General features: G+C 38.7%; 2 protein-coding genes across 2 annotated transcripts in view; both read right to left on the minus strand.

The window, feature by feature from the left end:
• The window catches only part of CUNH1orf87 (chromosome unknown C1orf87 homolog), a 71,260-nt gene that overhangs the window by 12,689 nt on the left and 35,893 nt on the right, over positions 1-22,678 (minus strand). Inside the window, 2 exon segments of the mRNA XM_055629043.1 lie at positions 2,773-2,837; positions 11,805-11,902. Coding sequence (XP_055485018.1) covers positions 2,773-2,837; positions 11,805-11,902 — 163 coding nt within the window.
• Positions 19,173-20,295, minus strand: LOC129692518 (rhomboid-related protein 4-like). Its single transcript, XM_055628982.1, is given in 3 exon segments — positions 19,173-19,669; positions 19,672-19,800; positions 19,803-20,295. Coding segments are annotated over 3 exon segments (1,119 nt in total).

The following is a 22,678-nucleotide window of genomic DNA, read 5'->3' on the forward strand; positions in this document are numbered from 1 at the left end:
TTCTGTTGAGTCCTTATTACAGACTGAAATTCCTTGCTACCGTCCTCGATTTTGCTACTATTGTCTCACTCAAAACTTGAGAATATTTCATCATCCCTCATCATCATAGATCAAGTGATCTAGAAATGGAAAAAAAGAAAACCTATCACATTAAAAATCAGTAAGCATGAGGCCGTAACACATTGCAACAACAGCAATACTACTCTGCCAACTCTGTTGCTCTACAGTGACTAATGTTCTCTGCTCTGTTGTCAGACTCACGGTGACTATAAAGACCTAATAGAATCTTTGTCTCTAGCATGTGCACTCACTTCTCTCACTTTATTTTAATGATGATAAAGACACACCAGCTTCAAAACTAATACTTCAGCTATGACGTGTGCTACTGGATGAATTGTGTTTCTGTAGCATTTGTATCCTGATACTCTAATGCCAGAGAGCTTGGAGTATAACTGTATTTTAAGGTAGTGCCTAAAGAAACTGAGGCAGTTTAGATACATACCAACACAATCTAACCAGTGGCCTTCAAAGAGAAGGAAGCATGGACATAGAAAGGTGTCAGGATGCATGCATGCAGAGGAAAACCAAATGAATATGTAGTGAGCATTTACCTGGCGCTAAGGAGGGGCTGAGCTGCTATGCTGTTCATCATTCTCAACAGCAGTCATGTGTGAACATACGGCACATGACACCCATTTATTGGTCTCAGTACTATAACATAGTGTTCTGTGTGAGATACAAGGACAGAGGTGCTCTGTGGTAGGCTGCTGTCTTGTTCCTTGTTTTCACCCTCTTGCAATGTCTATCCCATCTGTCTTTCTGAATGAGGATTGATCATCTTACCCAGGGTCCTCCTTCTTGTTTAGTTTGTTTAGGTGTAGAGATTTTAATATGATTATCCTATATTATATGTCTAATATCCATTTATAAGTGAGTATAAAAATATATCTACTGTACATTCACTCTATACCATTCATCCTTATTTCAAAATTATCAAAATATGAAGAAAAAAATTAAAGCATACCTGACATTGTTAGAACACATCCCAGAAACCCAAGTTTATTGCTTTTACAAGTATGCTAGATATTACAAAGTTGTTAATCCAAGATATGTAGGGAAGGAGCCAATACGATCTTTGGACAGTTTATTTTCAGATTTGCTTACTGTTACTAAGGGCTAAGAATACAACAGTGGTTGTGCTATCCCTTCTTAAATGAGAGAGTTGCTTTGTCTTTCAAAGTTGAGAAAGATCTCATATTGAACCAAGCCTGTGATAATTCTGTGATCTGTTAACAACATCTGTCACAGAAATAAATATGGCTCACAAAATAAATCAATCATTTCTAGCTCAAAGAAAAAAGAAATACAAGAACAGTAATCTTACAAACTATGTGGCACGTTAATACCCAGCAAGTCTGGGGAATACTTTCTAGAGTTCCTTGATTTTTCCTTAGAGATACCTGATTAGGTGTGTAAGAACACTGCATTCTAGACTGTTCACATAGCATGCCAATCTGTATTATGCTTTCTCCAGCCCCAAGAATTAGAAATGTTTCTTAGTCACTCGGGTCCTGGTTGTTCATATTTCTCCCAAGTGATATTTTCAACTTCTCCCCTGGGTATCTGTGAGTTTGTCTTATTGGAAGGAATTATAGACATAATCAAGTTTAGAACAGTTAGACCTTCATAAGAGGAAGGAGAAGGTATTTGGGCACATAGATCCAGAGGAAAGAGAAGAAGGCCAAGAGCAGAGAATGGAGCCATATGTAACAGGCTAAGGGAAGCTTAAAGATACTAGAAGCTGAAAGAGGCAGACATGCTTCTCTAGAGACTTGACACTCATATTTAGTAGTTTGAAACTTCAGAACTACGACTGAATCATTCCTTACTGTTTTAAGTCCCAAGGTTGTGAGATTTTATTATAGAAGTTGGGAACCTGAATACATTCTTCATACTCTTATTTGAACTTTTTCAGACTCTGATTTATATATGACTAATGCCCTGTTCCTGATTCCATGTTTGAAATAAATCTTGGGTTATTTTTTCTTACTTGGATATAGACATATATATTCATCCCAAATCAAAACACACCATACACACTTAGTACCTTGCGCTGTCATTCACAGGAGTTTCTGGATATTTAGGCAGCGAAATCCTAGCAATAGATTAATATAAATGCTTATTTTTACCTGTCATATTTAAGCTTGCTAATTGCTAAATATTTTTCCTTATTCATCTTTATAATCTTATTAAATAATATGTCATGAAAATTGTTCTGTAGCAGCCCAGTCATGTTGTTTTACAACTCCACAATTTAATCAACTGGTTTTACTTTAATTTAATCAAATGGTCTCTAAAGGCTCTTTTTATTGCTTCCTATTTTAAGACACTTATAAAAGTTGTTGCACTAAACATATATCTATATACACATGTATATTTGATAGCTATGTATTTATATGTTTGGTAATTTGCCAGCCAAATAAATATCTACTTGAAGGATTGATAGATCAAAGACATTGCTCCTAAATTTTAAGACAATAATATCAACTTCCTATGTTAGTATGCTAGATTCATGGCAGTCACCTCAACAGCCAAAATACACAGCTTGGAGAATCATGCTTTTTATTACCAATTATACTAAAAGAATAGTTTTTTTAGTATTAGACTGAAAAGGTAATTTTCAGTCCTACCTTTTTCTTCACTGACTATTTTTGGGAAGAATGACATAAAACACAGCTACATTTGCTGAGGAGCAAAAAGACCAGGACTCACCTGTTGGCACATCATGTAACAAATCGGAAGATGCCCACTTCAGCCACTTAACAAAGTTCTGCCACCTGTGTAAGAGATGGAGACGAGATTTGAGTGATGAGATGTAATGCTCCCACTACTTTGGAAGCATGCACATTGAAGCTGAGTTTTCCTGGTTGGTAGCAATACTGAAAAGAGTCTTGAAATCAGTGTAGAAAACAGAGATTACTTTAGGTACATCTGTTAGAAATGACTTTGGTACAAGAAATTAGATGCTCTCAGAGCTATGGCAGGAGCTGAGTGTGGTGGCTAGTCATCCATCCCAGAATACCAGGGATAGGATCAAGAGGTTGCAGCCAGCCTCGGTGGTGCAGGGACTCACTATCTAACAAACACACACACAATAGTGGACCCTGGGTTAGAAACCCACCATCCCCAAAACAAACAAATTATTGCCAAGGCCAGCAAACTAGAGACTGGAGTCTATTGCTAAGCTCGGGGCATTCAGAGACCGGGGGACTATGAAAAAATCTGGCTAATACCACAGTTACCTCCAGCCTTGAAATCAGTGACTATTATGACATTAGTAAAAACTAGCCAGTTTTTTGCATTGTTACTGCTACAGCAAAAAGAGTAAGTCCATGACCTGTCTGTGGTCACCATTCTGCCCACGTTTCTACCTCAAAATCTTACACATTTACCTCTCAACGACAAGTTAAATCAGTCATGACATCTTCAGGGCAAGTGGTTATTAGAAACATACCTTTTTGCTGTCACAACTGTGGAAAGAATTGCAATACTGAACAAACATAGAAGATGGAAGAGTTACATGTGCTGGACTTAGACAATATTTAATAAATTGCCCAAGAAGAAATTGTGTTGGGGAATAATATATCACAACTGAAATCAGTCATCTAAAACTTGAAATGATCTAGCAAAGCTTTGGTAGTGGAAATAATTTATGTTTGCTTGCTTACCACCCATTTATATGTTATATAAATACATTTTTTTCTATGGCAGTAAGAGATGCCTGGTTTCCTTTCATACTTTTATATAGTGTGGTTAGGACTACAGTCAAATATCCATATCCTTCTCAGCTAAGGCTGCGACCCACCTACCTGTATTTTTTTTTAAATTCATTCTTCTCACTTCTCTCCCACCCTGTGTCTCTCTTTTAATCTCTGTCATCAAATTTGTTTCTGGCCCTTACTGATTGTTTATTTTCTCCTATTATTATAAGTCATTTCATGTTATTAACACAAAGACTCAAAACTGGTCAAGGTATAGAGAATAAAAGACTGCCAAATGTACAGCTCTAAATGATATGTCTGTTACACCTCCTCCTCCCAAGTTTCAGTCTTCACTGAGAAAGAGGGGTTGGGAAGATTATAAGAGCCAGAGGAAGTAGCTGAGTAAAAGGGAATAAAATAGAGCAGTTTCACGTATAAATTCACAGCAGCCGAGAGAGTGTGTGTACAAGATCTACACAAGTTCAAGCCAGGCAACATCCTAGCATGGGAGAGGAGGAGGGATGAAATCTGACCCTGGTGGTTTGGCCAAACTCCAGTGAAGGCTACCCACTCAAGAGTATACAGGCAGCCCAAGTTAGACTTTATGCAGGGAAAGACAGGGCACAGTCGGGTGGGTGGGATGTGGGAATGAATCTAGTAGGAGATAGGGAATGAAGTGATTATGATGAAAATACATTGAGTGAAGTTCTCAAGGAACTAGTAAAATGATGAAAAAATTTATATTTGTTCATGGTGGTGATAGACAGCTTCTGCTGCTGGAAAACAAACTGCAAATGGAGAGAAGTTTTGTTGCTGTCTCACCCAGCCAACTGAGATGGAGAGGAAGTTGGCAAACATGTGTCTTAGGTTTGCTAACGTTATATGATTTTATTCTACGTAAGTAGAAGTGATATGTTAAATATGAAACCAGTTTGTTTTGTTTAGACCTCATAAACCTTTTCCTGTACATGGGTTGCATGTCAGAAACCTTCTTTGATCAACATGTGTATTCTGATAGGAGCTTTGAACATGTGGCCTCCAGAGCTCATGTGAGGAAGAGATAAGCCATGATTTGCAATACTGCAACCTGAACATCTGGTGACTACAGGCCTGAGAAAGTAAAAGCTGGAGGATATAAGCTCCTGTGAGGAGTGATAATAATCATACAAGCATCAGGCATTAGCTTAGATCTGGAAACAGACTGCAGTGGATTTGTTTTTTTTTTTTAATATAATTTATTTATTACAATTTATTCACTTTGTATCCCAGCTGTAGCCCCCACCCACATCCCCTCCCAATACTGCTATCCCACCTTCCCTCTACTCCTTCCATGCCCCTCCCCCAGCCCACTGATAGCGGAGGACCTCCTCCCCTTCCATCTGACCCTAGTCTTTCAGGTCTCATTAGGACTGTCTTTCATAGTCTTCCTCTGTGGCCTGGTAAGGCTGCTCCCCCATCAACCAATAAATGGATTTGTTTTTGAAATTTTCTTCACTGCAGCTGTTTAGACACTTCAGAAGTGCAGACATATGCATCTTCCAATCTTCTAAAAATAAAGCATAATAACAAAGAGCCTAGATAGTCACAGACTGGATTTCATTTGTTCTTCAGAGCTGTCAGAAAATGTTAGACCATGTTCTTTCAGATATCAAGAAGAGAAGGGCCAGAGAGATGGTTCAGTCAATAAAGGACTTTGCTGTATAAGACCAGTAATTTGAACTTGATATCAAGAACCCACAGTGGAAGGAGAGAACTGATTTCCAAAAGTTTCCCTCTGATGTCTACAGGAACACATGCACACCTGATCCAGAAGTGGAGTCTTACAACTTTGAAGACCTTTGTTTTTCACTTTGAAATTATGGACATTATTTCAGTGTCTACTAACATTTACTCCGTAGAAGTCTGAGGTCAGTGTGACTTTTATTCATTTATAATTAATTTTTTATTTTATTTTGTTTTTAGTAAAGATCTTTGTAAAATTTTGCTTGTCTTTATAATGCAAATTCTCATTGCTATATACAAACTCATAGATACATTTTTTCTTAATTTAGATTAGATCATAGGTAGATCCTATAATTTGTATACATGTGGCTCTTTCTTGCCAGCTCTGCAAAGTTTCTTTAGTTGGTGCTATCCCTTGGCTATGGCTTGTGTGAGTCATCTAAGGTTTACGTACTTGATTTTTATTCTGCAGCATGACAATGTTGAGGCAATAAAATCCTTGAGAGATGAAACCTAAAGGAAAGTTATTAGGCACCAAGACTGTTGTCTTTAGAAAATATTAATATAGTTCTATTAATATAGGGGATCCTGGTAAATTCCTTGACAATTAGTTGTTATGAAATTAACAATATTGCTCTTCCAACTCAATGGCTTTATGTCCTGCTATGCAATCTCTCTTTCTTGAGTGCATTTCTGCCACAATGCCATCTTTCATGTTATGTTACAGAAATAGAAGGAGGCCTTCCAGGGGCCCTGCTGATGAAGGCACCTGGTTTTGCATTTTCAGTCTCCAGTGCTTTCACCAAAATTCACTTAAAAAATAGCAGAGAAATTCAGAGTCTTTTGTTGTATCACCGCAAAATGGGCTACCATAATCAGGACTTCGGTTTTTAGTTTTTTTAATCTGTCTTTAATTTCCCATAATGCCAAGTCAATTTAGGTTGAGCATTTGTTCTAATCTTGTTTCTACTATTCTCTGTCTATTTTTTTCCTAGTAATTTTTAGTAGGTTCTGCAGAAGCCCTGTAAGTTTGACATTGCAAATTAGATTTTTCTCATATAGATGTTGCTTTTTTTTTAAAATTGATTCCTAGTGACCCTTAATTCTCCTTGAGAGGTGTGGTTTCCATGAAATCAGCCATACTTCTCCATGTTCTTCATGATTTTATCCAATAATCTTTAATTCTTTTTAAGTTACGATTTTTCATTTGTTTGACTCACAATGCTTATTTGCTTTCCAATTAATATCAACAGAATTCATGGTTTTTGCATCTTCAAAAGAACAGCAAAAATTTCTTAATCTTTTCTAGCTTTTAGAGTCGAAAAATTTTCAAAGTGTTGTTGAAATTTACAGCTCATATGGTTACACGTCCTTTCCCATGTTCTGCAGTGGATTTTTTATTTTAGCATTTAAAATTTTCTTTTAAAATTTATTTGTAATAGCCAGAAGCTGGAAATAGCCTAGATGCCCCTCAACTGAAGAATGGATGCAGAAATTGTGGTACATCTATACAATGGAGTATTACTCAGCAATGTAAAATAAGGAAATCATGAAATTTGCAGGTAAATGGTGGGACCTGGAAAGGATCATCCTGAGTGAGTTGTCCCAGAAGCAAAAAGACACTCATGGTATATACTCACTCATATAAACATACAACATAGGATAAACCCACTAAAATCGGTACATCTAAACAAACTAAGCAAAAGAGAGGACCCTAACTAAAACGCTCAATCCCAATCCTGAAAGGCAAAGAGGATGGACATCAGAAGAAGAAGAAAACAGGAAACAACCTCGGAACCTGCTACAGAGGGCCTCTGAAAGCTGGAAGAAGAAAACAGGAAACAACCTAGGAAACCTGCCACAGAGGGCATCTGAAAGCCTGTGCCCTGCAGACTATCAAAACAGATGCTGAGCCTGATGGCCAACTGGCAGGCAGAGTGAATGGAATTTTATGTAAGAAGTGGGAAATAGCAAGAGCTGGAGAGGACAGGAACTCCACAAGGAGAGCAACAGAACAAGAAAATTTGAACACAGGGAACTTCCCAGAGACTTATACTCCAACCAAGGACTATTCATGGAGATAACCTAGAACCCCTGCACAGATGTAGCCCATGGCAATTTAGTGTCCAAGTGGCTTACATAGTGATGGGAAGAGGGACTGCCTCTGACATAAACTGATTGGCCTGCTCTTTGATCACATCCCCCTGAGGGGGGAGCAGCCTTACCAGGCCACAGAAGAAGACAATGCAGCCATTCCTGATGTGATCTGATAGACTAAGATCAGAAGGAAGGAGAGGAGGACCTCCGCTATCAGTGGACGTGGGGAGGAGCATGCATGAAGAAAGGGGAGGTAGGGTGGGATCGGGAGGGAAGGAGGGAGGGGCTTATGGGGGGATACAAAATGAATAAAGTGTAATTAATAATAATAAAAGAAAATTAAATTATTAAATTAAATTAATAATAATAATAAAAGGAAAAAAATATTTGTAGTGTAACCTAACAGATACAATCTGTCGAAAGCACCTGGCCCAACCACATACAAGCTTTTCAGAACTGCTGGACTTGAAGGAAGATGACTAACGTATGTTGGCTACAGCCTAAAACTGGAGCTGGGGAGCCTGCATCAACTCAGCGTTACTGGTGAATTTGTTTATCAGGTGCATGGTGGTTTTGGTGTCTCCATGCCTCCTCAGTTTCCTCATTTGGAAAATAAAATAGAACCTACCCTTAATTCCTAGCTGTTATGGGAATTAAAATTTAAGAAAGCACTGGAAATATTGCTTGGAATTTATTAAGTTCTATGCATTTTCTCTATAGAGAAACACTATCCACTTTATCAGCAGTCTCATCATTATTAAACTGTGGACTGGAAGCTGGGTTTGCAATCTAACACTGAGCCAAAGGCATACCACAGCAAATCTCTAATAGTTTTTTGCTTAACACTTTTCCTGTTCTCCTTAAGCAGCAGTTGCTGAATAAAACACCTCATGTTTCCTTTATCTCCTCAAATCCTCTGCTTGTCCCCAGGATTGGCAAAAACAGTCCTTTCCAACCTAACTCCATTTTCAATAATGGGCCAGATGTGTGTGGTAAGTCCTACTTGTGGCTATGTCAATTGTGCTTGTCTATTCAGGAAGCCGCCATTGCAGCTTTATTATTTATCTCCTCCCCCAACACAATTTGGCTCTTGTATGCGTGTTCTAAACTGCTTTGAAGCATTTAATTTTGCCAATATAATTTTAGAGTATTAGATTGCCTCCTGTTCTTTCTCTGCCCTCCTTAATTACCATTTATTACAAAGTCACATAGAAATATTAAATGTGAATTCTGACTTCCATTTCCCTGGCCAAGAACAAGGATAATAATTTCCATCCAACACAACCTGAGCTCATTTTACATAAGGGTGATTCAGAGTGGAGATTAGAAATTGTAATCAAGTCTTCCTCACAATCGCCTTATCTTGGCAGTCATTCACTAATGTCTCTGCTAATTGTTAGGAAAATGGAAAGATAAAAACAAAATCTCAGAGCTTAAAAAATTTATTTAAAAATCAAAAACAGAAAGACTATTTTTGTTACAGGGCTGGCAAATTTGCTCTTCTTGTCAGCTCTTGCTACATGCTAGTTTAAGAAGGGAACACAGCTCATTTTATTTGGCTGGATGGGGCTAATCCCACATCACCACAATCCCTCCTGATGTTTTATTGATTCTAGAGGACATTTAATCAGGAAGCAGCTCAGCAGTAGAATCCTGCTAATTAGCAGACAACCACATTCCGAATGGCTTCCCAATTGAACGCAGATTAATGGACAATATGTACTAAGATAATGATTTGAGCATTCAGCTCCTAAAATGTGTGCCTAAATTACATCTTTAATCTCTTAAGGATACAGGTTTGCATACACAGCCCATAATGGAATGGGTTTAATTCACAGAAGAAGCTTTAGCCAATGACTGTTTAGAGATGAAATAGGCTTATCTCTTATAAACACATTTTTCTTTGATTCTCATAGTGGTGATGTCCTAGAATATTCTAAGGTCTGAGATAGCAATCTCTGCTATCTATCTATATTCCAGATCCCTGCAGTGTGGGTTCTGCCTTAGTTGTGAATCCACAATATCAATGGAGTCTTTCCTATGTCCTATCTATAATGTGAACTTTGTTGTTTGATTTTTCTTCTTTTAGAGTAAACCCACTTTGAAAATCTCCTTTTGGTTTCTACTCTGCTTCTAAATCATCTTTCTGCCTTTGCAGCTTAACCATCTCTAAGGAAATGTTCATGTCCAAAACCGGCCATAGAAGTTCATGCACTAGGTTGGACTCTTAAACTCATTCACTTATTCATTGCTCTTCACATATTGTTCCTTATTTCTCCTTGTAACCTTGTGATATGCCAGAATATTTTAACATTGATTTCTCAGTCCATCTGGAAGATATATTTCTGTCAAAGGGGCTTTGTTTTCCTCATAGCTGCACTTCCAGTGTCTAGAAGTAATAGTATGTTGCTGGCTCATCACAAATGTTTGTTAAATGAATCAACAAGGTTCTCAGATATGTACTGTGTGTCTACCTTGTGCCACATTGTAGGTTAATGCTGTCATCATTTAGTGTGAGAAAAGCATCTATGTTTCTTGTCAGAGGGGGATCATTGCATAGACATAAATAAAGAAGCCATACAAATAAAGCCATGATTCTAAAGAGTGCTAGGAAATAAAAGGACTAGGTGCTGTTAGAGTGTTTAGTACAGTGAACTTGATTTTGTTGAGATGGTTAGGAAAAACATCCTTCAGTTTCACCATGCACTGAGGGCTAGAAATATTTTGAGATAACTTCTCTCCTAACTCAGTTCAAGTACATAGATATTTATTAGCATAATCATTATTGCTTTAGACATTTGGGATACAGAACTGAAATAAATAATGAATCTGCTTGCCCTATGGCACTGTAGTTTACTGTTTACTACAATATGGCAATGAGCATAACACAAAAAAGTAAGTTATTTTACATATTAGGAGTAGATGGGGCTCGGGGTGACATTGCACTCAGGATGGAATATATATATATATATATATATATATATATATATATATATATGCACACACACACACACATGGGACATTGAAAATATAATTTGGGAGTTTTGTAGAGCAAATAAAAGGAAAGCAGGTAAAGGGGAGAGAGTGCGAGATTAAAATTCTTAACAAAGTAATAGTATAGCCCACATAAATTGAGTCCTAAGACGTTTTCTGTCCTTTTCTTCCCAGTGCTATGAGCAGTTTCCTAAATCTATACATCAGCCAGTACCTATAAGAAACCTTGAAAGTGACTCTTTAAAAGCTCCAGAAGTCCCTGGGAATTTGTGCTCCATATTCTTGGTAGTGTGTGCTACACCTCTCTTGTTCTTCCTAACCTTAAACTCACTCTTATTTGCTCACTGAAAATTCCAGCCTTAGCTTTTCCTTTTCCTATGCATCAAGCTAAGTCAATTTCATTGTTTTCCTTTTAAAAATAATCATTGTCTGATGATGATGCTTGACTCTCAACCTTTGCAACACTGTCTCATCTCTTTGAGCTTATCATTTAGCTGTTATGTGGCATGTCAAATAAAGGCTGCAGTGGTTCCTAAGGGCTGAAAGAAGAAATTTCCTACTTCATGTTTTTACAACTGCTGAGAAAATTTTGTCATGTGTTTATTATATATATATCCAATATCTATGTGCACACACATGCGTGGAGGACAGATGACAGTTTTTGAGACCTGGTTTTCTCATTCTATCATGTGGGATCCAGGGTCTGAAGTCAGGTTATCAAGCTGGCAGTAAAGGCCTTTACTGTCTGAGCCATTTTCCCAGCCCATTTTGGTGTTAGTAAAACGATCACTTTTTGATCCAGCGGTCAAATGGTAGAAATTGATTGCCTCCCACAGGAAACTTGTTCTCCAAAGGCATATCTCTGTACTTGGCATCCTCATAGAAGACCATGGGGATAAGAAGTTGTTATAGCTTCACAAACAGCACACACCACAGTAGCCAAAGTGTCCAACATCTAACACTGGTTTTCTCATGCTTCTGAGATGACAAAAAGCTTTCTTTCTGCCTTGTAGATGGCTCCCACTTTCTATTTGTGTTTTTGTATGGTAGAGAGCAGAGGAAGCTTTTTTTCTTATTTTCTTGGAAATATACAATTTCTTCCAGGGTGGTCCAACTTCATTTAAATTTAGTGACCTTCTAGGGCCTTAGACCCTAGAATCAACATATTGAGAATTAGGACTTTACCATATTTTCATTTTGATGGGACACAAACATAAAAATTCAACTTACTTTATTTCACATTGGTAACCCAAGTCTGGGTGGTCAGTCAACATTTCCAGCAGAGTCAAGGTTAGGTACAATCCATGTTTGCCACATACAGCCCTGACCTATTAATAAGAATGGAAGCTTCAGTAAGATGGAATTAGTGTTTTAATTTTTTCCCCACTATTATAGCCAATATGATCGTATCATAGAATTATTGCTCAGGTGTATAGTCTGACATTGAGGTATCATTCTAGAAAAGACTTTCCAGATCAGTGCTTATAGGTAACAAACATATTCACTGGACAGATGTGTGTAGTTTATTTTCCAGAAGCCACTAGTCTTTCTATTACTGATCTTATTTTTTTGTCAACCCATGTGTGGTTAAAGCCTAGAAATAATTTGCCCTTCTTTCTGCTGATGAATTGTAAAACATTTTTATCACTTACTTTGATTTGTAGAAGCAAGTGTGTTGTATTCATGGTTAATGTCATTGTTTTATTTTTTCTGTTGTTGTGAGACATTACCCTGACAAAAGCAATTTAAGGGATAATGGGTTTAAACTGAAACAAAGTTTCACAAAGTTCAGTCCTTCACATCATAGCAGGAGCATACAACAGCTTATCACAATGCATTTGTAGTCAATCTCAATAGACTGTAGGCTTTACTACACTTACAACTAACATAATAACCATTACAATCACTATCTTGCCCTTAAGTTAGCTAAATACCAGAGAAAGTAGAAGTCAGTTGATTGTGAGCAATTTAGTTATGCAATCTAAGTGTATACAGGACTCTACTACTTCTTTGACCTATCATCCTGGCATAAGGGACCAGGAAACCATCCTCCAAAGTTCCGGAGTTCAAGGGAGTTATTCAAACTAGTTAATCTTCTTGCTTACCATGCTTTGTTCATTCATTCAACAAGAAGCATAGTAAAAGCTCATGACCACCCTCCACATTTTGTTCTGAATCTGTGAAGCCCTATATTTTGTGTTATCTTTTTTACAATAACAATTGTCTACAACTCTGTTAATATCAGCATTGCTAAACAATATTGGAGTCTACATTTTAAAACAGTAACAGGGCTTAGCTCTGTGTAACATTTTCTTAGCATATGCAAGGTCTTGGGTTAATTCTTACTGCTTAGTAAGCAAGCAAGCAATCAGAGAGCAAAAGTTCATGTTTTCTTTTCTTTATATAGATTTTAAAGACTATCCTGTTGCTTTCTAGGTGTGAAGTAATTAAGTCAGAGAGGCCTGTAGAAGAAAAATAAAAGATTCTTCTAAAACACAAAAACAAACAAAGTTTACCAAAAGTTTAAGTTGTTGAGGAGGATGCTGGGTTGAGTAAAAGAAAATATCAATAATATGTGAAAAAAGGTCCAGTGATGTTTAGAATGGTAAGAATTTTGGTGTTACCCATTTTGCCATATTTTTCTGTCTTTTCCTGTGGAGCAGCAATCCTCTTGTTTTTTGAGCTATCTTGCAAGACAGTATCTTTTCCAGGGTGGAATGGTGCTTTAGTCATTTATTTTATCACTATTGTGTATTGAGAATTTTAGTTTCTTTATAAATGAAATGTTATGTGAATATGGTTTTTTGGTCTTAATCCAAGGTGTGGGATATGGGGCTGCTTCAGAATGACCACAGCAGCTATGATTTATCTTGTTTTCTGGCAGGGACATAATTTTTCCAGCTGAAAATAGTTTATGTTTGGAATTCTGGGGACTCTTCAGAGGGTGTAAATGGAAGAGCCTTGAGAGGGCCTGTGGAGGCTGCTGCTCCACCTACTGCTGCTGCCCCTGTTTGCTCCTGCTGCTGCTGCTGCTGCTTGCTGGTTGCTGGTTAGAGATATCCTGATGATAAAGATCAAACTTGCCCCAAGAACCTCAGCACCCCTAATCAGCACGAAGTAGTAAAAAAAGACCAATGCCCCTTTCCCTTTTATCCTTCTTTCTCTCCTACCTAGTGTTGGGAGGTAAGAAAACAAACAAACAAACAAACAAACAAACAATAAAGTAGCCAAAAATCTAGTTACAAGTGGCACCTAGCATGGGCTAAGCAGAATGGGAAATCTGATTTCTAATTCCATGGAGAAAACAACAGGGAAGAAGGGATGAATATTCTGTTTCAGGATGTCAGCAAATAGGTTGTTTGCAGCTGCTGCCACTGGGTTCTCCCAGAGGGATTGTCTATTTCTTCTTCTTCTTTTTATAGTCTGTCTCAAAAAAAGGTTCAGAGAATGGCTGAGAAGTTTGAAAAGTTGCGAGTGGAAATGAAGAATCCAAGAAACCAAAAATTGGATGAAATGGGAAAGCCAAAGGGTCACTCTATTCTCTTATTTTTGAAAAGTTTGCAGAGTTGAATATGCAACTGAAAAACAAACACCAAAAAAACTGTGGGTAGAGATGGAAGCTCTTGGGAAGTGAGAACTGCCTGAAAAGGGAAAACAAAAGAGCTCATACTTGGTGACTAAGCAAGAGAACTGGAGATTCTCACAGGATGAAAAAGAGAAGCAAAAGCAAACCAGACTAGAAGGCAGATCATCACCCTGTGCTGGTAATGAGAAACCCCTGAACAAGGCAGAGATCAGGGGTGGTGGGGCAGAGTACAGGGTGACAGGGTTAATGAAAACCAGTCTGTTTCATGAAAAAGGGTTAATCTTGAGCCAGTTGTGCTGCAAGAGTTTGGGTAGTCTGGACATACAAAAATAATATTGGTTTTCTCATAGTGCTGATCATGATTGTACAAGATAATATGGATTCCTATAGAAATGACAGATTTGAGGTGTTTTAAGGAGGCTATGATTTCCTACAGAAAGCATTTTCCTATTGTAAAACATATACTAAGTTACTGGGCTACCCAAAATAGAGTTATTTCCCAGGACTGAAAGGTCTGGTAACAGCTATGCTAAAAGCTGGATAGCAGATAACAATGTTTAACATGGTGGATAGGGGAGGCCAGGAATATTGAACAATGACATAGAGCAAGGGAAATGGATATTGTTTTAAATCAATTGCTCGGTGGAGGGCGGTTCTCTGATTTACAGACTCTATTTGATGATGTCATTCTAGGACAACATTGTTTGGTGGCTTAAAGAGATCGGGACAAGGTTGAGCAGCCCAGGAAAAAGTGCACCTCATTTATTAATATTCTCAACGCCTCTGGGAAGCCTTCACAGATTTCTTGCAAGAGTGGTTTTTGTTGTAAACAAAGCCATATCAGACCCTGGATGAGAGACAGGTGTTGACAGAGAAATTGACATTTGAGAATTAGAATATCAAATGTAAAAAGTTATTAGACCATGAACGTCTTAAGCCATGACAATGGACAAGTGCATAAGAGACACAACTGATACTGGCTTTCATGGGTACCATGCTAATAGGATAAGCTATTGCTAAGGGTCTCCAATATAGAAATGCCCTGTGCTTTAATTGTGGTAAATTTGGCCATTTACAAAGAAACTGTGACCAACCTGCCAAAAGCCTCAGTTCTCAATATGTCCAGTACATTAACTATGAGAAATATGGTACTTTCTGCCAGAGAAGTAAACAAGCCATTTCTCAAAGCAATGGTTTTTCTAAAAGAACTCTTAGGCTTCCCGGGGTTTGCAGACTGTGTGGCATGGGACACCATTGTACCAATGAGTGCAGGTCCAAGAGGTATAACCAAGGCAACTTCTTTTTTTTAATTTAATTTAATTTTTATTTTAAAAGACTAATTAAATTATTTCTTACAATTTATTCATTTTCTATCCCGGCTGTAGGCCCCTCACTTGTCTCCTCCCAGTCCCACCCACCCTCTTCTCCCCCGCCGACCTGTCCAATGATAGGGGAGGTCCTCCTCCACTTCTATCTGACCCTAGCCTATCAGGTATCATCAGAACTGGTTGCTTCATCTTAAAACCTTTTTGCTCTTGGGAAACAAAGGGAGTCTGGTAGCTCAGGGCCCCTCAGCAGAAACTACAATCCATTTCCCTTTGGTCATCCAGGAAATAACAAGCAATCCAAAAAAGAAAAAGAGAAAAAAACAAAACAAACAAACAAAAAAAAAAACAAAACAAAACTATTGTAGGCAGTACTGCTATAGATATGGATACAGGTGAACCTCTCTACCTATCTCCCAAAATTCAGTGTTATAAAATAACTACTGATGGGGATTTCAAAGGAAAAATTAAAATTATGGCCAATGTAAAAAAAAATAGAGGTGTAAATTAATGCAGGTGATAAGATTACTCAGCTATTAACTGTTTTCCTACACTAAAGGCAACCTGTTTCACTGGAAAGAACAGGAGGGTTTAGAAATACTGAAAAATTTGTATTCTGTCAAGCAGTGGTTGATTAGAGGTCAAAAATAAAATTGCAAATAAATAGGTTAAAATAGGTTTCATGGGTACAGGAGATGATGTGACTATCATTTCCCCCCAAATCTTGGAATTCAGAATGGCCACTTCAGAAGGTTTATACACAATTTATAGGAATTAGAAAATTATCTCAAATAAAACAAAGTATCTGATAGGTTAAATGAATGGAACCAGAAGTTCAAAAGGGAAAGTTAAGATCTTATGTGGTTGACGTAACCATAAGTTTATGGGTGAGGGGTCTTTTAAAATAATGGAATACTCAAATTAATATTCCTGCAACCCCAGAGACAGCTCATGATGAAATTAGGGATAAAATGATAGATGCTTCGGGGGAAGGTATTGATATATGTCAAAAATAATCCAAGGCTGTGCCAATTGTCCAAATACAGGACATTCCAGAGACTGAGTTTCCAGATATACAAGAGGGGGCCACTGCTGAAATAGCGATGGCCCTACCCTAAAATTGTTGACTACAAGCCTGTATGGATAGGTCAATGGCCCTACACTAAGAAAAAAACTACAGAAACTCAAGCAAGGCTGGAACTTAGAGGCAGGAGCAGATATATAGGCCATGGAGGATGCTGCTTCCTGGCCTGTTGTTGCTGGTAGCTGTTTTCTTGATTACTGTTTGCTGGTTGGAAAAATACTAAGGTTGAAGGACCTCGACACCACTAGTAAGTAGGAAGGAATCTAACAAAATCAACACCCCCTTTCTCTGCTATCATTCCTTCCCTCCTACCGAGTGCTATAGGGTTTGTAGGGATTGAGGTGGAGAAGGGAGGTGGAAAAATGAATGCAGTGAAGTAGCCAACACCTTGGCTACACCATTATTTAGCAGTCTTGGAAAAGTAATAAATCTATGTAAAATAAAGGATGAATGTAAATGAAATGTGTGCAAGGAAGGATCAGCAAAAATCCAGGGGATATAGAAATTTATCACACGTTCTGCCATTTTTATGTGATAATAACTGATTTTCCTCATGGTTAGAGCATACTGATGTGTCTTTGAGCACCTATACTGAAATCCTATTCTCAAAATAGATAACTGTCAATAGTTAGTTTTGCTGTGGGCCAAAATGAGTAGCAGATTAGAAAGAATGCATCATGGCACCTAGTCTCAGACTGACTGATAGCTGCTCAACATTGACTGACAGTCATGAGGAGCCATGGAAACATCTACCAGAAAAGCTATTTAAAACCCTCTTCACCTGGATTACCTTTAAGATCTTCCAAAGCATAACTATTCATACCGGTGACCCTTAGTAAGAAAATTTTAATATTCTTTTCTCAATAAAAAAATATTTTCAATTAGATGTAAATAAACTTCCTAAAAGTAAGTCAATAATCTATACTATTTAGCAGGTGACACACAAAATGATTATTTATGCTAATGATGTCACATGAAAGTTAACAAACTATCACAGGTGTTTCTTTTCCCATGATTGTGCTTTACACTCTCACTTGACTCAATCATCAAGGAACCTCTATGCTCTATGGTTTCCCAGTTAAAAGATTTGGTCCTATTTAAAGATGATGATTTTTTTTTTTTTCGACATGGGATGAGATGACCATGACCTGGTCTTCCAAACTTTCTTTCATTGCTTTCTTGAGTATTCCCACATCTCCTTTGATGATGTTTAATCCTTTTCATTTGCTTCTCTTGGCTACCTACTCCAAAATGAGTTCCTTCTTTAACCTGATTACTGCCCTACTCCCCTCTGTTCTGCAGTGAGCTAAACTACTCCTGTGATGTCTGCTCCATCTTGAAGAATCTCAAATTATTACATAATTTCAATCTTACTACCCAGATCAACAAGCTCAAAGCTTAGCCCATCAGCCATTACTCTTCAACTTCAAATTACTTTTGTTTGGCTTCTTTTATTTGTTGGTTTGTTTTGTTTTGCTGGTTACATGTTCCTTGATTTATTATATAAAATCATCTTCTGAAGGCAACACACATTCATATAGACACTTTAAAAATATAAAACTGTAAACAAAGAAAGTCAGGTTCCATGTGCTCCCCCCCAACAAGGCTAATCAGCATTAACAGTAAGTATTCTTTTCCAGATATTTACATTTTGTGTAAGAAAGCCTGTCTACAGCTTTTATAATCAGACACTACACAGAATGGCGAGTAAAGGAGGAACACCCGTTGTTGCTCCTAACTCCCTTTGAACTAAACGCTCCAAGACAGTGAGGCAGCAGGATATTCTGTCTCTGTCTTTTTATTCTCAGAACACAACGGAGGGAAATGCCCTCAGTGACGCCGACAATCTGTGCATTAAACACTGCAGTTCCCTCGGGCATTTTTTGGACATTTGTTTATGACAAATAGCAGGCACAGTGGCCAATGAGAGACACTTTTGTGAAGATAAAATATACTTCCTGCAAGAGGGATTCCCAGCGAGAAATCCATGGAACAACCCCCTCCCCCCCTTTGCTGTCCTTGTGGCACCTGCCACTGCTCTGCCGGAACAGTTAAACAGGCCTGGTCTCCTGTGCCTGGGGTGCTGGCTGTGAACCTAAATTGATGGTGCCACGTGAAATCTGATGAATAAGCAGGTTCTTCCCCCACTTTAGATCTTTCTTATTCCCCTCCAGTCAGGCATGCTGCATGCAGAACACAGCTGGAGTTGTGATCACCAAGCAGACCCAGGGGCCTGAGCACCTTGAGGGGCCTGAATGAAAGAGAATGGAAATGTCCTCTTTCCACACACTCATGGAAATATGTCAGTAGGACCAGGGGGTGACACGGCCCCTCCTGCCAGGCCAAGCACCTGGCATAGGATACCAGACAGAATGAGGGTGAATGCTCTCACCTGGTAAAATAAAATAAAAATAAAAAAAGATCAAACACACACACACACACACACACACACACACACACACACACACTTTTTATCAAGGTCACATAGTCTTCAACCCCAATGTGGATGTACCACTGAGTCTGGAGGAAAGCAGAGAAAAGTGGAAATTGGTTCCAACTGAACAGGTGACAGGCCACTTGGGGAAAGTTGTGCTCTTCCTGGGTCAAGCCTGGTTTCCAGACATGTCAACTGGGCTTGTGAGTCTGAACACACAGGGGCCGTGGAGTGACTTTTCATGGCAGGCATGAGTTATCTGCAACAACAATGGTGTGCTCTGTTTTTGTTGAAAACCAATCAGGAGCTTGGGGAGTAAACTGAAGGGGCTATGATCACACAGCTGGACCATGGCTTCCCATGCATGGCGCCACTGGCCATCAAATCTATGAAGACGCTGTCTCCTCATTTCTTCTGCGGTGAGACGGAACCCATATGGTGCTGGACCATTTCTGGTATTTCCTTGGTCCTGGAGGCTGTCTCTCAGTGTTCTTTCCAGCTGTTCCTCCTCGCTTAGTCCTGCTGTGTAGACATCATAGTTCCTATGAGTTTCTCCATAGGCCCCTGCTTTGCCATCTCGGTAGTGATTCTGATATCCAGAGGGGCCTGCACCGTTAAAATGGTATTGCTGTCTTGGATACTCAACACTGGAGGGAAAAAATGCCTGCACGTTTCCATTATTTTCTTCAGAGGCCCCCATGTGTACATCAGTCCAACGAGAATGCCGGCCAGATGCCCAGCAAAGGAAGTCCCTGGAGTGCAGAAGTGAATGGCCACCAGCTCTGCCCAACAAGCAATCTTTTGGGGACAGGAAAGCCCAAAATGTTGACAAAGCCTCCGGGACAGTAATGGTTGTTAAGAACTTTCAAGACTAACAAAACTCCTGAGAAACCAACAGCACAGTTCCTTCTGAGGTCAGGCTGATTCATGAATTCAGGAACGGCGAACTGGAGGAGTAAATACACCACCCCCGTGAGTAGGGAGAATGTAGGGATGAGGTAGGCAAACCATCTACTTTCCAATCTTCTCTCCAGCTTTATTCCTTTCCAGAGCACGGACACCATGTTGAAATACAAATACCAGTCATCTGCATGGTGCCAGTCATTTTGGTGGTAACAGTTTTCCACAATGAGGCAGGAATGGTACAGGGACGTCAAAGGATTCAGGAAGAACCAGACGTTGACAGCCAAGGTTGCCAGGGTAACGGGGGTAATATTGTTGATCCCAACATGGAAGACTTGAGAGAGGAGCATCAGGAGCCCCGCGTTGACCCCTCTTGACCTCCGCTGCATGGCTGGATATCAGGAGCCCAGATGGGGAACTGTGGCCAAGGAACGCCAAGAGCCACACTCTCACTAAGACCAACGTGCGTCCTCATGTATCCCCGCACACGTGTGTCATCCCGCCCGTATGCCAAACCCGGAGGCTCAACTTCCTGCTCAGAAACCAATTCCGAAGGCTTCTTATCTCAGTGAATGGCATTGTCTTCTAACAAGTTGGTGAATTTAGAGTTAGTTTTGGCTCACATCCAGGGACATATAAAACCCCACTTTATCTTTCCTAATGTCTCTATTTGTCCTGTTAGTGGGTTACTTGAGCATCTTCATTGTTTGCTACATCAATGGACCAGCTTTATACAGGGCTTTCATTCCCTCAAGTTTTGCTTGTTTTAAAAACAAATTCTCCAAATTATATTAAAATGTCTCTCTAAAAGTTCAAACACGATCATATCATTTTCACATCTAAAAAACTTTGGTGGTTAAAATTGTTTCATTAGATAAAATATAAACTACTTGAAAAGACCTTTCATACATAGGCTTTACTTTTCATTCAGACAGTTGGCAAGATGCCATTCCCTGAACTGGTCATGATCCCCTTCAGTCCTTATTATTATTCCTGATCACCTGTCCCATCATTTTATCTTCTTTTCATCTGTTCTTTGTCAAACCTATATGCTGACCAAGGTGAAATACTTATATAATCTCCCTGGACCACTTTTAAAATAAGTTGCACTGATGTCTAATTCTATGTTCAAGTCCAAGGATACAACTTATTTTGTCATAGAATACCAATGGCATTTAACTCTCCCTAACCTTCTGGTGAACAAGAAAATTAGGAAAGTGTTATTAGTGCCTAGAGCCGACTAAGTAATTAATCATACATGAAAGTAAGTTAAATATACCACATTACTCATAAATATGGCTCTTGCATTGAAGATAAAGAACAATTCAGAATTAGTAGAAATATTGGTACTGTTTTATTACAAAGTTATAGAAACAATTAAATATGAAAATGGTCCCTGAGAAGTTACAGAAGGTGGTTGGAGAATCTGTTGTCCTAACACATGTTCAAAGAAGAAACTTGGAAGTTGTTTAAAAGTGTTAAACTGAGGCTGCATGTTCAAGAACTCAGTTTCTACAGCCCTGTTGAATGTTATAACTTGCTCTGGAAATGGGCAGGTGTGATGGATAATTTCAACTGTCAACTTGATAAGATCTAGAATAACCTTATAGATGTGTCTCTGAACATGAGGGGAGAGATTATTTTCTTTAGACTAACTGAAGTAGGAATACCTGCCCATTGTGGGTAGCACCATTCCCTAGGATGTGATTCTTGGATCTAACAAAAAAGAAAGATTTGAGCTGAAAACAATCATTAATCATGATTTTCTACTTCTTGATCTTGGAAGTAAGGTTACCAGGTGCCTTAAGCTCTTGTTGCTGTAACTTCCTTTCCATGATGGTCTATAACCTCTAACTGTGAGTCCACCCTTCCTTGATTTTGCTAGGGCATTTTGTCACAGCAACAATAATACAGTGGTAGAGTTAATAAAGAAATATATGTGGATCCTCATTGCTTTTGCTGTCCTCATTGCACTGAAGATGTGCAAGATAACAAAATGAAGGAGTCCATAGGTGAAGATGACTGATATTATATTTATCACTAGACTCTTGTTTTGTAATTGGTCAAGTTTAAATTGATGTGGGTGACAAGATCTGTAGGTTGTTATTTTTGACAATGTTTATTTTTCTTGGAAGCCACAAGTTGTCTGCAAACACCTTGCATTGATGGCTCTTTGGGTGTTCTTATTTCCACTTTATCCTTATTTTTGATTTCCTGGCAGCAAGCAGTATATAGCTGTCATGGACTACCCAAGAAAGTTCATGATTTTTATCTCTTGCACTTTAAGAAATTTATAGGTCCAAAATATCAATGTTTCTAGTTCTAGAATGGCCTTTCCAGTCTGCTCTCAACTCTGGGTCCAGGAGCAAGGAAGCTGTGGTGTGGCTTCCTGTATCAAATATCCTGTAGGCCATAATTTGCTTCACATTCTGAAAAATCAGAATTCTATTTAGCATGCCTCCCAGAACTGTATTATACTTTGAGCAAGTTCCAGATGTTTTAAGAGATGCCAGATGGCTCACGAAAGGCAGACCAGCTTTAAGGAAAATACACCCCATTTCGTTGGATCTGAACCACAAAGTTAAGCTTTCAAGGCCAGCTGTAGACATGAACATTTAAGGATTCCATAAAAGCCGATATTTAATGTTTTATCTGACCACAGGACAGAAATCTCTCAGAAAACTGGTAAAACTTGTGTGTGTGTGTGTGTGTGTGTGTGTGTGTGTGAAAGAGAGAGAGAGAGAGAGATTTAAGGACTTGTATTCTATACAA

The sequence above is a fragment of the Psammomys obesus genome, unplaced genomic scaffold, assembly GCF_907164565.1.
Source record: "Psammomys obesus unplaced genomic scaffold, mPsaObe1.curated_primary_1811, whole genome shotgun sequence".
Taxonomy (NCBI): Eukaryota; Metazoa; Chordata; class Mammalia; order Rodentia; family Muridae; genus Psammomys; species Psammomys obesus.